This window comes from Carassius auratus, chromosome 14, assembly GCF_003368295.1.
Source record: "Carassius auratus strain Wakin chromosome 14, ASM336829v1, whole genome shotgun sequence".
NCBI classification, from domain to species: domain Eukaryota; kingdom Metazoa; phylum Chordata; class Actinopteri; order Cypriniformes; family Cyprinidae; genus Carassius; species Carassius auratus.
The window spans coordinates 28,818,392-28,836,264 of record NC_039256.1 but is presented as its reverse complement, the minus strand read 5'-3'; the positions used below and the strand labels follow the sequence as shown (position 1 = coordinate 28,836,264).

General features: G+C 35.5%; 1 protein-coding gene across 2 annotated transcripts in view; it reads right to left on the bottom strand.

The window, feature by feature from the left end:
* LOC113114240 (protocadherin-11 X-linked) overlaps positions 1 to 10,764 on the bottom strand; it is a 179,363-nt gene extending 168,599 nt beyond the window's left edge. Inside the window, exons 1-2 of one of the 2 annotated variants that reach the window (XM_026281097.1) lie at positions 10,597 to 10,764; positions 9,298 to 9,330 (exon numbers count right to left, since the gene is read on the bottom strand). In XM_026281097.1, the coding sequence (XP_026136882.1) occupies positions 9,298 to 9,330; positions 10,597 to 10,740 (177 nt within the window). In that variant the 5' untranslated portion in view covers positions 10,741 to 10,764. The remainder of the gene's footprint in view (positions 1 to 9,297; positions 9,331 to 10,596) is intronic. The other variant, XM_026281100.1, reaches the window with a different exon arrangement.
* Between the last annotated feature and the right edge of the window lie 7,109 nt (positions 10,765 to 17,873).

Genomic DNA, 17,873 nt, shown 5'->3' with positions numbered 1-17,873 from the left:
TATTAAAAACCTAATATGCAGAAAACAGTTACAATCACAATATAGCCTACTATTATATAGATTTTTGTTTGTTTGTTTAAATAATAAATATATGATAAATATCAAACTAAGTAAATGGGTTAAATGTGATGTATTGAAAGGATTCATGAACAACTGTTCATCTCTAAAGTTCTTTGCATGTCATATTATTACATTTTTATGCTGTTGCGATGGTAATAAACTGATTTTTGCTACAGCCATCTTTTTTTTAGCCACATACCTAATATTTGTCTTTAGATAATTATGCTGTAAAGAAATGTACAAAAAAAAAAAAAAAAATCTTCAGTGTAATGTACGGTTTGTTCTGTCAAATCAGTCATGCTATGTGCTTCAGTGGACTTAAATATAGTGTAGTGTAGTCTGTTTGCAGGAATGTTTCTTTTACACCACGTCCCTATCAGCTGCAGAACGCACCGTATTGATTTCATGTCGTGTGACCATAGAAAGAACAGTTGGAAGTGATCGGCTGTGGCTCAGCTTCCCGATGACACAAGCTGCACTTGGCAGCCGTCAGTCATTCAGTACAAAGAGCTGATTCTTCCCATATACACAATACTGAGAAATTAATGGCATACGAGTAGTTTTGGACTGGAAAAGACGTGACACATGCTATTAAAAGTTATGTTCATATTACTCAAGCTCAAAAATCATATTCAGAATATTTTCTTAATCAGAATTTGTGTTGTGTTCTATAAATAAATAAATAAAATAATAATAAGCATGAGAAAAAATATAGTGCAATAACATATATTACATTAAATATATTTTTAATCCCCTTTCTCCAGTTTAAGGATGCACTCTTAAAAATAAAAGATTTTTTTTTTTATTTTTTTTTTTTTAAGCAATGCCATGAAACAAAAATTGTTTGGTTCACATAAGAGTATTTCATTGAACATTTCCTAAAATTACCTTTTTGGAAGTGTGAGGAATACTTTAAAAAATCTAAAGAAACAGTTTTCCACTGTAAGGAACCTTTTGTGCAATGGACAGGTTCCATGGATGTTAAAGCTTCATCCATCTAATGGTTCATCTTCTTTTAGAAGTAGGAACTAAATTATTTACTGTAATTCATACTTTATCAGGTAACATTTGGTTAAAAAGATAGCGTCTTAGATTTAGGCCAAAAAAAAAAAAAAAAAAAAAAGCTAATGGGGAAAGACAATTTTATTTAAAATGCATTTAAATGTTTATTTTATTTTTTTCATGGAGTCTGAATATAATTAGTATTTTGACCTGGCTGATTAGGACAGTTACAAGTCCATTTTTTCATATTTTAATTGCAGCGCTCATGCATTTAATTATTTCTCCCCTTTAGTAACCAGAGCAGCATTCCTAACGGCCGTTTGACATAGTTCAGGAACGGCATAAATGACTTGATGAATCTGGCTGCCATTCGAACCCTTTTACCGTTCCCCGTGGTCCCCGTTTTGCAATCCGTGCCACATTCTCCCCAATTCCATTTCAAGAAGCTTCATTTATCCTCGATGTGATCTGATTCAAAAGCTTTTCCGCTGGCCACCATTAGACACAGAGGAATCCGGCTTTGTTTTGGTCAGTCTGCTGAAACGCGGCGGTAATCTCAGTATCCATTCACCCATCATCCGTGTCCGCCCCCATAGCTCCTCATACGAAATGCAGCTGAATAATTGTCTGTCATAGTCACGGAGAAATGACCTTAAGTTGTTTTTGTACTTAGTGTCAGCGCTTTGTGAAAATGATGGAGATCAAACATGGCAGGGCGGGCCTGTTTGTTTCACCATCAAAACGTTTGTTTAAAAGAATGCAAATGATTCCCTGTCTGATGAAGCTTTCCTTGAGAGCGGTTTTGTACGGCTATGTTTACAGACAAGCTCCTTAAGTTGTCCCCTCTAGCTGGAGCGGGCAATAATGGAACTGTTCTCAATTTTGTCATCAGAGAATTAAATGGCTTCTTTTTGAAGTGTGTATTTCTGAGAATGAGGAATGGGCTTGTAACTATGTTTTTGGTGCAGAGATTTGCATAAAAGCCCCTCAGTCTGCTAAGTTTTGAGCGGATTGTGGCTGGAGTGGAGTTAGGATGTGAGACAAAATGAAAGCCTCGGGGGAGAAGGTGAGCCTCCGTATGTCTGGGTATGAAAGGAGTAAATCCGACTTGGTTGGTAAACAGAGGCTCTGGGGACTGCTTAGCTTTCGCATGTGCACTACTGAGGAAAAGATGCGGCCCTCTGTGATTCTAATAGAGTAAGCCCATTTAAACCCGCACAAGAAAATGCCAACAAACCATGTGCCGACACGTTTGTGTTTTAAAGGAAAAGATGGAAACGAGGAGACGCTCTGTTTAGCGTGAGTGGGACATGCACAGCACGTCATCAACGATCAAAAAATCGTCCATATGTTGCCATAGCAATAGACTCCGTGAATTAAGAAAAATATAGGAGAAAGCGGGGCCAGTTATCACACTTTCACTCTGCTCAATGCTTCTCAGGGTTTGTTTTTGAAAGTCAATTTCTCTGAAGGCACATACCTTGACTGCAAAAAAATGTTTTGAACTTTTCCACCATTAGTGCCCAGGAAAAAAAGATGCAGTAGGCTACTACACACAATAGCACGGCATGCTGCCACATTATATGGGGCTGTTGCCTTCCATTTAAACATCCTATTCGGCTGCTATAAATATAAATACAATAATCAAGCAATTTAGTCGTTATATCATAAACACAAATCAACTCATTAAACAGCAAAAGTTTACAGGGTAACAACAAATATCAAACTGTTTGGTCAACAAATACTGCAATAAATTTTACAGGCTATGAAATGGGACGACCGGTCTCAATAAAAATGTGAAAACCTGAAAGCAGTGTTTTTACAGCATATCTTAGGTTGGAGGACAGAGTTCACAAGAATCATTTTTAATTAAACACTCTTTAAAATGAAAAAGTGTATGTGTATATTTGGACCACTGATCGACCAATATGTTTTTTTTTTTTTTTTTTTTTTAAGGCTAATGCAAATATCATAGAGAGCATGTTGTTGAATGTGTGTGATATCACAACATTTTATTTAGAAAATAAATAATTCATCACATAACATATTCCTAAATAATTATTTAGTAAATAAAGAAATAAATAGCATGCCTAACAACTGTTGCTATTATATTTACTTAAATATAAATTAAATAGAATGATGTATAAACAAACTGTACTTTACTTATATATATAAAAAAAACCTTCATGCATGGTGTCCAATGCAATTAACAAATGTATAACTCAAATAGTCTCATAAAAAAACAACAACAAATACATAAAAAAATAATACATATTTTTATTTATTTTATTTAAATTATATCAAACTGACTTACTAAGTAATTGGGTGTTTCTCAAATAAAAACCAGACAGATCTAATTTCCTACAGATCAGTTAATTAATGTGACAGACAACTGGATAGTCTGTAATATCAATATCCAAATCGTATGAACAGAGTAAACACACACTTTAAGGGCTACAAATGCACAGTTCTAACAGCTGTATTCACCCAACTTGAGGTTCATAGAATGACATGTTCATTAGCTATTCAAGGACTGTCACAACTGTCTGTGACAACAAGCCCCAGTCTAGTCTATAAATCTGAAAGTGAAATATTCCAAATGCTGTGCATTCTTGTTCGAGAAGAGCTCATAGTTCTATTCAATTGCATCTTATTATTAACCTCATTCTGTACAGTTGTTCTAATTAAAGGGTTGGCCTAATAACAACAACAACATGAATTTCTCTTCTTTCTGTTCCTCTTGTTTTTACTTCATTCCGTCGGCAGATAAGAATTACCCTGCTAATAAGCAAGATAATTAGCTCGTAATGTTCTTCACAGATAAATACATTTTTGATGTTCTTTTGAAGTGAACGAATGCAGCTAAGAAACAGATTTTCTGTATGAGCAATCAGTCATGGATGACCACTCAATTCCAAAATTGACCAATCAGAAAGTATTCTAGCCGAGAGTTGTCGAATAAGATCTAAAGGACATTTTTCTTCAGGTATTATTAATATATTTGTGAACACACATTAAGACACATCTGTTTATCACAGTGGATGCCATGCATAAAGAGTGTATCTGTTCACTGCATTTCAAAGGGAATTTCCAGTCAAATCTACTGTGAAGGTTGTTTATAATTAAATGATGCAACTTTCCATGGATATTTGAAATGAACAATACTAACCATAATTAGTTGGAAATAAAGACTTGTACATGATAAATTTTTATGTTCATGTTATTTAAAATAAGAAAAAATAGTGGAGAGAGGGATTGCATATATACATGCAGCTTTCAGTTCTCCGATCAGAATTCATTGCATAATCTTATTGTCTAAGTTCACATCAAGTGCAACATTTTTTTTTTATTATAAATATATAAATATAACATATTTATAACAAAATATAAACATTTGACATTAGAACCTTCATGCATGGTGTCCATTGCAATTCACAAATGTATAACTCAAATAGTCTCATTAAAAAAAAACAAAAAACTGGTAAATTATATAATATATATATATATATATATATATTTTTTTTTTTTTTATGAGACTATTTATATGCCCATATATATGCCCATTATTATATTATGTTTTAAAGGTGCCATTAAAAAGACATCATGCACAGAAGACCAAAAATACACACCCCATTTGCACATTTATCTCACACTTCTTCTCATCACCTCAATTTCACATGTATTTTGCACATTGGTTGCAGCATTCAAATGAAGTAAAAAAAAAAAAAAAAAAAAATGAATAAAGAGAAGAAAAAGAAGAAGAACAAAGATGAAGAATGTCTGTAAATGCTGTACATATGTTAGGCTGGGCCGCAGCATGTGGTACTGACAGCTTGAACAGATAAACATGTGACTTGTGGAAAGGCTTCTTAGTCAAGCTTCAATGCAGAATTTTTGGATGTTTCATGCCCTGCAGTAAGGAATGCCAAAACACAGCTAGACCTGCATGAGTAGAAAACTGGAATAAACCACCCTTATTGTATGCTTGATTTGAGCAGTAAAGCTGAACTATTTTGATTGGTTAAACTTCATTCAAAGCAATATTAATAAAACAGCCACCTGTGAACTCAGCATCAGTTGAATTCAATGTAATTTAATTTAAATTCATGAATTTGTCGGTTCTATACCACATATTCAAAATTACACATTCGACAAGAAATTATAACAATTGTTCGGTTTAGGATTGGCTCGTACTTTTAATTTCATACATCTTTGCAACTTCAATTTTGTGTAACCTAGCATTACCAATGAGTTTAGTGTGAGAGATGAAGATAATTTCTATTTTGACAAACTGAAAATACACTGCTCAATAGACCAACTCAAACCTGGTGTGAAGTCTGGCGCAATATCTTTTCTTTGTTATTTAAAGAGCGTGTCAGTAATGTGTCTATACTCACAGTAGAGCAAACATTTTTTTAAATGAATAATTACATTCTGCAATGTAAATAGTGAACCCGCCATGGCGCGAGCGCAACTGGCTTTTAAAGGGAATGGGAGATGAGACTCTGATTGGTTTATTGCACATTATGCCCAAAACACACCCATTACTAATAAAGATAATAGGGACAACCAATTTAGACCATGCGCAAGGCGCGCCAACCGTTTTCCCATTGTTAAACTAGCAAAAGTGGATTCGGACACTCTCTGAGTGCACCTGCACCGTCTGCTTTAGACTGTGCGCTTAGATTGTTAAAATAGGGCCCAAATTCTTAACAGTCAAAATGAAGTGTCCTTATATGAATCTGCATTAAGATTCATCAAAATGTATTTGTGTGTTTTATGGAGAAAAAAACACTAAATGTAATCTGTACACAACCTACAACTAGGCTAATAAACTCTATTACTTGATGAAACAATTGTTTATTGCGATCATGATTAATAATAACAACACTAATAATAAAGTTAATTATTTATTTAACATTAGTGGCTACTATCATATTCCTGTTGCCACTGTTTTATAAAACCCTCCTGTCATATCTAAGAAATCACTTTTGTGGCTTACTGCTTTATTATAATATATGTTCTGTATAGCCGCGACTGATGAATTACCCCTGTGAACACAGATGATTATAATTAACGAGTTACGGAAATAACAAGATAATCAAGTTTATTTCTCTATAATCATTTGATCAACAATGTGAATCGTGCCTATTACCCCATCATGGAGTGGCAGTAACTTTTAATATAGGCATTTAAAAGCAAGAGTTTTTATGTTATTTTACATGGTAAGAATACCTGTAATTTGTCTTCATCAGGCTGTATGGACATCGCCGGTTACACAAATTCTAGCCTGAGGAGGATCAAATCAACTCTACAATTTTCAGAAATGACAGATCCAATTTTATGTCCGTCCCTGCAGCATTCCCCAACTGTTGCAGTGTTGACCCCTCACCCGCTCTGCGGTGCTCTCTGCGGTACAGCTGCAGTTGTGTAAGATTGTGCTACATCGCCTTAAACCTTCTCTTATGTTTGGCAGTAACATAACTCTAAGAAATAAGAAGTGACAACAGCAAAGCACCCAAATCGCTTGCAAATTGATCGACGGCCATATTAATTATATGCTTCGATTTGAATATGCTTTCGGTTTTATATAATCTACTGTGGTTCACAGTATGCATCCTAATAATCATTTGACAAGTTCTGTTGAACCAATTTTCGCTCCTACCTCTCTGCAACCACCCTATTTCTTGAAATACTCCTTTCGTCCATAAAAAGTGACTGCTACGCCTTTATATCTGTCACAGTCACCTCGCTGACCCCGTGCTATTGCCAGTTCATTATGAATTCATCGCAGAACACCCACACGCCTTTGTTCATTATTAGTGAAAGTGCACTGATTCTGTCAGTTCTGTTGGTTTTACCAGACCGTGACTCTCAAATTATTAAACCAAATATTACAGAATACATCACTAACTGGCATCTGGGTCTGCTGTTACAGGCTTAGGTTTCTCCAATGTAAAAGGAAGTAGTGCATATTGCTGTCGTTTACCCCCGATCCACGTAATTGCTAACAGAAAACAAGAGAGCAAAGAAGAAAGTTTTACTTTTGGGACAGCAGACTTCAGCAGGTGAAATAGTGCCCCAGATTTGATGGTGTGACTATTTCTCACTTCTCCTCCCGAGCAAATACTTGCCAAATGACATGAAATAGAAAAAATGGTTTTGCTTGGGTAGAAAAAAAAATAGACATACTTTTGTTTTGATCAAATCCTTAGATTACCATTTGATGTGGTGCGATGAAAGCAGCGAGGAAACATATTGCAGATTTGTGAGGAACAAAATATAATCTTATAAACAAAGCACGACTTTTATAAAAACCAAATAGAATGTTGCCCGTCAAACATTCCCAGAAAAAGTCCAATAACAGGACGCATTGTAAGACAGTTGCTTGCATACAGTTGTTATTTGGCACTGATTCACTTGTTAGGAAAGACGTTTACGCTGTTGCTTGCATTGCAGATCGCCAAACCCTGTACACGGTATATGGAAAATAGCAGATGAGCAGAGGGCTGTCTCTGCGCGCATGTCAGACGAGACATGAGGCAGATCCAGAAAGTACGGAGAAAACAGAGCATGATGGCACTGAAGCAAAAATGCAGCAAAGAAATCTGTCAAGGAATCAAAGAGCTGACAAGTTGAAGGGAAGGATTCGAATGCTGCGAAAGACACACAGTATTTCTCACAAAACAGGGGAGGTGGGAAAACCAAGCATGATCGAATTCCGAGCTATTTTTGAACTTCTGCCCATGCAAATGTTAAGCACTGTACGCAGGTATCGCTGGTCCAACCCGCAGGTCTCAAAGGTCAGAGTCATCTTTTAGTTTTGACCTTTTTTGACTGTTTTAGCATGGCACCCTTGTGCCAGACTTATAGCCGAGAGCTGATTTGAATACTCAGAGAAGCATGCATCCCCTATCTTCTGATCAGTGGTGTGTAGTGGACTGAAGGAGTTCCCTTTCTACCCAAATGTTGGGTTGAACCTTTAGGTCATCTTGTTTGGGATAGCACTTTTCAATGTTTGGCAGTTTTTGTGTTTTTGTACAGCTTGGTTTGTGACAGGGTCAATCTCACTGACTGTTGAAACAGCACGGCTGAATTTGTGCATTAAAGTGAAGGTTTGTGTATGTTATATTTTCATTTTAATGTTGTTACTGTGCTGTAAATCATTTTATTTATATTGTATATATATATATAACTTGCTGAATAAACTCAGCCTTCTACACACACACACACACACACACACACAAACTACTACTTTTTCTGTACTTTTCTTTTTTTTTTAAACTGCTGCCCAATTATTGTTAATACGTCACTTTATTTTCCTAGCATTAAACACACACACACACACACACACACACACACATATAATATATATATATATATATATACATATATATATATATACATATATATATATATATATATATATATATATATATATGTGTGATGTCATCATTTCTGTGTGGGAAAATGCCTGTCTATTTTATTTGCCATGTACTGTGGAAAACCTTGCAGTTCACCATAGTAACCCCATTCACTGCGTATGTGTACCTTGTGCTATGAGTATACAGCCGAGGTGAGAAAGGTCAAAACAATCCTCTTTTCCACAACCCTTTTCAACAAGCTGTCTTAGCTCAAGTAATCAGGTTTTACAGTATATGTTCCATCTCAATCCTGCTGAGGACTTCTTAGTTGTCAAGTGCCTCAGAGTTATTTTTAGTCCAAAATTACAAGGTAGTCCTCTAGATGCAATCTAAAATTAATTTACTGTCCCTGTGCTTTACATAGTGTCCTCCAGACATATTTCAGCAGGGCGAAGTCGAAGGTGACTGGTATCATTTTTAGTACCTTTGTAAATTTTGCTCATATGGTACAACATAACTAAAGGACTCACGCAGAGCCTGGCGTGACATTTATGATCATTTGCTACCCCTGAAGTGATTGATGATACAAGTCATATAAACCTGGCATTGTTTTTAATTGTACATGCATAAAAGCTCTGTTTTAAATAATCAGTTCAACAAAAATGAAAACTTGTTCATCATTTACTCTCCCTCATGTCAGACTTGTATGACTTTCATTCTTCCATGGAATACAAATGGTGAACTTTTGAATAATATCCTGGCCACTGTTTTGCATAATTAAATAATCCACCCAAGCTCTTTTAGGTGTAAAATGAAAGCTAACTAGATGAAAGAAAGTTAGATGGTCCAAATAATACAAATGAAGTCCTACCCTCACGTTGTCGCAGATCTGCATGACGTTCTTCTGTGGAACACAGACACATACAAACACAAGGCATTAAGAAAAATCTGATTTATTTATTTATTTATTTTTCTCCATACAATGTCAATGGATAAACATACCTGTTTGATTACCAATATTCTTCACAGTATCTTCCTAAAATTACAGAATTTGTATTTTGTATTTTTTCTGTCCATTTAACAAAGAAAAAATTTAATACAATGTCTGTCTCAAGACTAGGTACTTACAATGCAACATACACTGCTAAATGCATTTGCTGCATGCTGTTTCTGTTCCAAATGCCCAATCAATTCAATTTTCTAGTCCCAAACCTTTCTTCCCCAGTGTCCCTTGTCAGACACCGTAATATTATTCAGATCTTGCTGAAGATACCTCATAGACAATATGAAAGTCAATGGTATTTTGGGGAGGAAATGATTACAATTAAAACTCAACAGAAAGGAGGGGGAGATAATGATGGCTGAAATAAAAAGTTATCTTCCCCAATTACTCCAGGCTTCCTTATCAAGGATAATATGACCAGCCAGCTCTCTAGAATGCTGATGAGATTGTGGCACTTTTCTTGGCTCCCCTTGCCTCGTCCTTTTAGTGTCTGACAAACATGTAAACAAAGCTTGTACAGTGGCTGTCAAGAGTCCTGCAAATGCATGCTTGATTGTTGGTTTAATCAACACAAACTCCACATCTAAAAATGGCTGCATTATTATTTGTGTTTTGTAGTATATTTCAGCAGCACTACACAGGAGTGTTCCTCGCATGATTGATTGACTCCCATGTAACATGTAAATGACCTGCAACATTTACTTAAATTTGTATAATTCTTCTCATGGTGTGACATATTTGTTTGAAAACATCATTGCTTCTGAAGGCCTTATGCAAATGTAGTCTGTGTTTATCTCAAATGGATAGCAATAGCTCATGCAAAAATACAACTGTCATTATTTTCTCTACCTCATGTTTTCCAAAACATGCATGTTTTTCCCCACAAAGAGTTATTTATAGCAGAATTTCCACACTGCTGTTTTCCATACAACTGAAGTAAATGGTGGTCACTGTGACAAGCAAAATATTTCCAATTAATTTTGCGACAGCATCTTAACTATCGTATGTCCTGAGAAGAGAAGACACCCCGTTATATCAAATAAATAAATATATACATACTAACGTTCCCATAATTACTGATCCATCGTCTTAAAAAACAAAAAACAACAAAAAACACATTAGCTTATGCACAAAACACTTTCTGCTAATTTTGAATGTACCCTTTACCTGCAGTACAGGGTCGTCGACAAGCTTCACACACAGGTGTTGAACTTTAAAAAATAAAAAATAAAAATATTCGCTCACAATCGATAAGATGCATTTGTAGGTTAGTTTCAGTGGACTGTATCCACTTTTATCCACTTTTGCCATCGAACATTTGCTTTAGGTCTTTTAAATTTTGTTACTTTAGTTTGGTAACTCTTTCAGCAAGAAAGCACCCCAAACAACTCGTGAGTGAACCGTGACTGAATCGCGAACCTAATCTGTTTAAGTGATTCATTCATTCATTCAGAACTGAACGACATTGAACTGCACACTAGCGTAATCAGAGTTCAGAGTCATGCATTCGTGAAAGATCCATTAAAAAGATTCAAGACCTCATGAGTCATTTGTTCGTGAATCGGACAGTGCAATTTGCGCTGTGTGTTTATTGATTCATTAAAAAGAACCGTCTCACTCACGATTTGAGAGTCATTTATCAGTGAATAATTTTTGCGTGCGCTTCGAGAAGACAAATGAAAAAATAATAATAATAATAATCATGCCATTGTGTCCTTGTTTAGCAGTACAATCAGACAGCAAGGTCACAAAAACTACGATAAAAATATAAATAAATAAATAAATAAAAATAAAAAAAATCTGGAAAAACTGAATGAACAGCTTGACCAGAGCTGATAATAAATGCGCATGTGCGAGAATTTCGCACGCAGAATGCCTTAACGTCTCTTTATTTTACTGAGCCTAGCAAAATAATGCAATATACCTAGCTATATGAATTACTGAGAATTTTCTTTTCCACAGAAGAATGAGATTATACTGGTTCGGAACAACTTAAAGGTAAGCAAATAAGTCCGCGTGAAATCAAAATAAACGTTATTTACTTTTACTAGCGCACAATGCTAGTCTTTATATAAACAATTAATCCGTGTTAAAAAAATTAAACCGCTCAAAAAAATAAAAATAAAAACACTCCTTGTCGGCCGCGACATGAGTATATATCGCTTTGGGTGTACAACAATACACACACAAAAAAGTGCTAGGCTATATAAAATGCATAATTAATTAATTAAATCATTCATTCAGTCCTCTAAAACTTGTTATAACAAATGGCCAATAGAGATGTATGAACTACAAACAAACTCAATGGAAGCAGTCTAAATGTTGGGAGAAGAAACATACTTCCAAATCAATGGGACCATGTTTATACCCATTGCAGAATAGGCCATTAAAGGATGTAAAAAGTGTGGATTTCAGGAACAAAATGTAATAAAACTTTGAAACTGGCTAATTAATGTAACATTTGCATCATATAGTATACATGTTTATTTTTTTTTTTTTTTTTTTTTGTTACTATTACAGTGATAAAGTATACACATTATTTTGGTCATCATAAGTACACACAATCTACCATCCACTGCATTGGATATAAAAAATAAAATAAAAAAATAAATAATAATTCTGAGGACCTTTATTCATGTCTTCATGTACGCAATAGTGGCCTCACATATAACATGAGAAAATTAAAGTCTTCCCCATTAGAAGTACTTCTTCAAATTAGGAAAAAAATAACAGGCAACAGTGCAAGTAGCTAACTCTGATTTGTAACAGATACATTAATTACAAACAAACACCTTCTCCACATCAACTGCAATCTGGTCAGGCTGTCATGCACTTCCATGTGACATCTTTTTGAGGAGAATTTTATTTTATTTTTTAAAGTTACAGTCTTAATATTGTTTGTTATTTTTTACCTTACAGTCTTACAATACAGTGAGCAAGTTTTAAAACCCACACACCTTAATAGTCTACACACCTTAACGAAATAGCCTACTTTTAATAGCAAAACAGAGGAATATAAGAAAATATTTAACAGCTGTTGGCCAATTTATTTGTAACGATAAGCTACCTCTGGCATGTCAGTGGCTGCAATCGTTAATTAAACATATAACGCAAGAAAAAATGTATAACATTTTGTGCACAAACTAACAATTATGTGCAAAGCTCTGTTTCGAAGCTGAAACGTAATCACCTTGTTGAAAAAGTTTTATGATCTGGTGAAAACACACCCCTCCAACTGTTAGATTGATATGAGTGAGAGACAGAGAGGAGCAGCACAAACATAAAACCATGCCTTCTATTCAGTATTCTGTTTCCGTTGGAAATACGTCACTACACTGAAATAAATCTGGCAGCAACTTCCGGTTCACGCAGCCTTAAAATTGTGGGGTCCATTTTTCCTTAAACATGCTATGATGGCTGTAATCATAAACATAACCAAAAATAAACCTGAGCTACACTGTAAACACAGACCGTCCTTAGGGCACAACAGGGTAAAAAAAAAAAAAAAAGATCTCTCCTCTGAAATTGGAGGAGGGTACATGTAAGAATTCTATAAAAAAAAAATGTGGGTGAGTACACAATTACACCCCTCTGGCAAACAGGTTTTTTTTTTTTTTTTTGCTCCTGATTATCACATTTATCTACATGTCTGTGAGCACTGGGGGAAGCTGGTCCAGAAGTTTACTACCTGGCAACAACCTCTCATGGGACATCCCACACCTGCTGGGCCCCAGATGTGCTCCCTCATGTTTTTTAGGGTTCTGGCCTGCAGAGAAATCCCGCAGGGTTCCCATTACTGCTGAGAGAGAGCAGCACAGAATACTTGCCAATATACAACTTGACTGTGTAGTGTGTAGTACAATGTCCAGTGCGAGTTGATCTTAGTTGTTTTATGTATTAGTTGAGAGTAATTCACATCAGTGTTTATTAGGGAGCTGATTCATTATCATGCCAGGGGTAATATATGGACTTTGCTTTCAGCACTGGTAAACAGCAATGGCTTTAGTTTTAGTATTGAGTGTACAGACTTTAGTAAACATTGTGGAAATAGTATGTTATTATAGCTTTTTGAATTCAGTTGATTAGACATGCTGTTGGATTATAAAAATTTTAACAATCCTTTGAAAATATATTCAGAAACATTTAAATGGAAAACACAGAATGTTGGAAAAATAACACCTAATAAATAAATAAACAAACAAATAAATAATACATTTTGTAGGTCCCTAAAGCGTACTTTTTTATTAATTTTATTAATTGATGTTAAACTTTATATTTAATGATTTCAGTTAATTAGAATTCCATAGGCCAGTAATAATTTTTCATAATCAATGTCTATGTATACACATGATGTAGAGATTTTGACATGTTGTCACACTGTAGGGGGTACGTTTTCACAAATGAACATATAGTTAAACATCCTATTATAGGCTTTTAGCCTAATTTACAAAAATTAAAACTTCACAAGCTTGTCAAAAACCTTAAAAACAATGTTTTGGTCAAACATTTATTAATAAAAATATACATATAGTATTGTGTTTTATGTTTTCAAATCAGAAGCACATTGTGGAATTATTCTCACATAAACCTCACATAAAAAGTAGATAACATGTGTTGAACATGTCTGAAGTGACTGCTGTGACAGACATATGGAAGCATTGCTATGCATCGCTAAATACAGATGGCTGTACAATAAATGTTAAATATTTGATTATCATTGTAAAAACAACCCATCGAGGGAGCTCTGAAACGCATATTTCAGTTTATAATGGCTTACATTGTGTTTTCGTGTGCGTCTAGCATAAAAGTGTAAAGAGGCCACTGAAAATGTTAATGGTACTGTACATATTCAAGGTCTCCTTAAATGTTGTCCTCTGTCCCTTTATGTATCGGTGATTAACAAGGACAGCCAAATATATCTGCCATTCTCTTGTTGTCTTTTTAATTTAAAAGGGAGCTCCAACATTACAGTCCCTCAGAGGCATCTGACTCATATCTTGCTCTTTTCTGTTTTCAGTGCATATAATCTTCCGTACTTGAATAACAGAGACAGGTTCAGATAGACTGAGCCCAAGGTGAAGTGATTTCTTAGGAGAATTTGCTGAAAACAGAGCAGTGTACTGATAACGATCAGAGGAATCGAACCGCTCGTCTGCGGAGCTTCCGTCTCGCATCTTCCGCTTGATGGGGACAGGGCTGGTGTGCGTTGACATGTGTTGGTGACTGGCCCAATGTTTGCTCTGTGGAGTTTCACAAGATGCTCAGAGAAACATCCAGGGCCTGTCATTTGCCGTGAATGTTGCCTACAGCGACCCAGAGGCTCTGCTTGTGTAAGACAGACATTTTGCCCAGAGGCCATTTTGCTTTCCTGGTATCCCCTCTCATTTTTATCTCATTGCACGATCTGAAGTCTAATGTGTAATAAATTGCTCTCTCAAGTTTTCCTGCGTGAAGCTTTGTGCTCGTAAGCGGGTATTGTTTGATTCATATTGTATTCTGTGAGGAGACAAAACAAATTTTAGTTTCATCTTTGCATCACAGGTATCCTGCTGAAAACTGCACACCTTAGACAAAACTAAATAAATGTGTGTAAACATCTAAAAATCCACTGCAAACACTATCTGTGCCTTTCCGCTATTGTAATGAACGTATGCTTGTCATTGCAAAACTGGCTACAGTATGTGGTTGTTAAAGCGCTCTTGCTGGTTGAATCAAAAGAACTCTGAGTTTGCCCACTGTTCAGACCAAGTTTATATGATTTTTCACCCATTTTTAATCATTTAGAACAATGTTACTCAACTCCAGTCCTCTGGACTCACCCTCATGGGAGTATCTGATGTATCCCTCTGTTTAACAGACTGAGAAGCTCAGCTGATAAGTTGAATCAAGTGTTTTAATTCTGGTAACATTAATTCCTGATGAAATTCGAGAGGTCTCTGATACTGCACAGACAGCAATGTTCCCAAGTCCACAAACGCAGTAAGGACATTGGATAAAGGTATTTATTAAGCTCCTGTACCCATTAAGCACACTTCCATTTTTGAGCTCAGATTATAAAAAGGACAAATAATGTATTATTCTACTCGATGTCTTAACCAATTGATGTGTTTGTTTCTACATACCTCCTGTAAGTCAATCAGACTATTGCACACTATTGTTGTGTGCTACACCACTATATTACTTCACAGGCTTGTACTTTTAAATCATTAATATAAAAATGTTACTGTTACATTGTCGAAAACAACATGGGCACTATTTTCTCTAATACATAAGAAGATGTTGCCCCCATCAAATTGAAAAGGGTTAGAGAAAAACGTACTGTACCATGGTATAACAGTAATACTCACTCACTCAAGAAAGTAACTCGTAGTCTTGAACGCAAATGGAGAAAAACTAACTTAGAAGTTTTTAGAATTGCATGGAAAAACAGTATGTCCAGGCTCTAAAAACTGCTAGGGCAGAGCATATACACAAACTCATTGAAAATAACCAAAACAATCCAAGGTTTTTATTTAGCACAGTGGCTAAGTTAACAAATTACCAGACGCCACCTGATTCAAATATTCCACCAACGTTAAATAGTAATGAATTTATGAATTTCTTCACTGATAAAATAGATAACATGAGAAATACAATAGCGAATGTAGATTCTACAGCGTCTAACACTTCAGTTTCATCCATCGTACCCAAAGATAAACTGCAGTGCTTTACAAATATAGGACAGGAAGAGCTAAATAAACGTATCACTGTATCTAAACCAACAACATGTTTATTAGATCCTGTACCCACTAAATTACTGAAAGAGCTGTTACCTGTAGCCGAAGAACCACTTCTCTATATCATTAACTCGTCGTTATCTTTAGGTCACGTCCCAAAACCATTCAAGCTGGCGGTTATCAAGCCTCTTATTAAGAAACCAAAACTAGATCCTAGTGTACTGGCAAATTATAGACCTATTTCAAATCTTCCATTTATGTCTAAAATTTTAGAAAAAGTTGTGTCTGTTCAATTGAGCACCTTCCTGCATAAAAATGATCTGTATGAAGAATTTCAGTCAGGTTTTAGGCCCCACCATAGCACAGAAACTGCACTTGTTAAAATTACAAATAACCCGCTCCTTGCGTCAGATCAAGGCTGCATCTCATTTCTAGTCTTACTTGATATTAGTGCTGCGTTCGACACCATAGATCATGACATACTCATACATCGATTACAAAACTATACAGGTATTCAAGGGCAGGCTCTAAGATGGTTTAGATCCTACCTGTCCGATCGCTACCATTTTGTTTACTTAAATGGGGTGTCATCTCATTTATCATCAGTAAAATATGGAGTGCCACAAGAATCCGTCCTAGGTCCCCTTCTATTTTCAATATACATGTTGCCCCTTGGTAATATTATTAGAAAATACGGAATTAGCTTCCACTGTTATGCTGATGATACTCAGCTATATATCTCAACGAGACCAGCTGAAACTTCCCAATTATCTAAGCTAACAGAGTGTGTTAAAAATGTAAAAGATTGGATGACAAATGATTTTCTCCAATTAAATTTGGATAAGACAGAGATATTAATTATTGGACCAAAAAACACTACACAGAATCTTGTAGATTACAATCTGCAACTAGATGGATGTACTGTTACTTCCTCTACAGTCAGAAATCTGGGTGTTATTTTAGACAGCAATTTTTCTTTTGAAAATCATATTTCCAATGTTACAAAAACTGCATTCTTCCATCTTAGAAACATTGCCAAGCTACGAAACATGTTATCTGTTTCTGATGCAGAAAAGCTAGTTCATGCATTTATGACCTCTAGACTGGACTATTGTAATGCACTTCTAGGTGGTTTTCCTGCTTCGTCAATAAACAAGCTACAGGTAGTCCAAAATGCAGCAGCTAGAGTCCTTACGAGTTCAAGAAAATATGATCATATTACCCCAATTTTACTGTCTCTGCACTGGCTACCTATTAAGTTCCGTATCAGTTACAAATTATCATTACTTACCTATAAGGCCCTAAATGGTTTAGCTTATTATTATTTTTTATTTTTCTAAAATCCTGTCAAACGTGCACAAACTACTAGCTACTACTAAATATTGTAGAAACGTGATTTTCTGTAAAGTTGCTTTGTAACAATTTGTATTGTAAAAAGCGCAATACAAATAAACTTGAATTGAAAACTTGAATTGAATTGAAAATATCAAACATATTTGATCCCATCTGACTGAATCATAGTCGATTTTGTATTAGATATGTGTGAGTGGAAGTAGGCCAGTGCTGACTGCTGAGCCTAAGGCTGTTCTATATGCAAGCATCAGTGTCTTGAACTTGATGCGAGCCGTAACTGGCAGCCAGTGCAGGGGGATAAAGAGAGGTGTGGCATGGGCTCTTTTGGGCTCGTTAAAGACCAGTTGTGCCGCTGCATTCTCAATCATTTGTAGA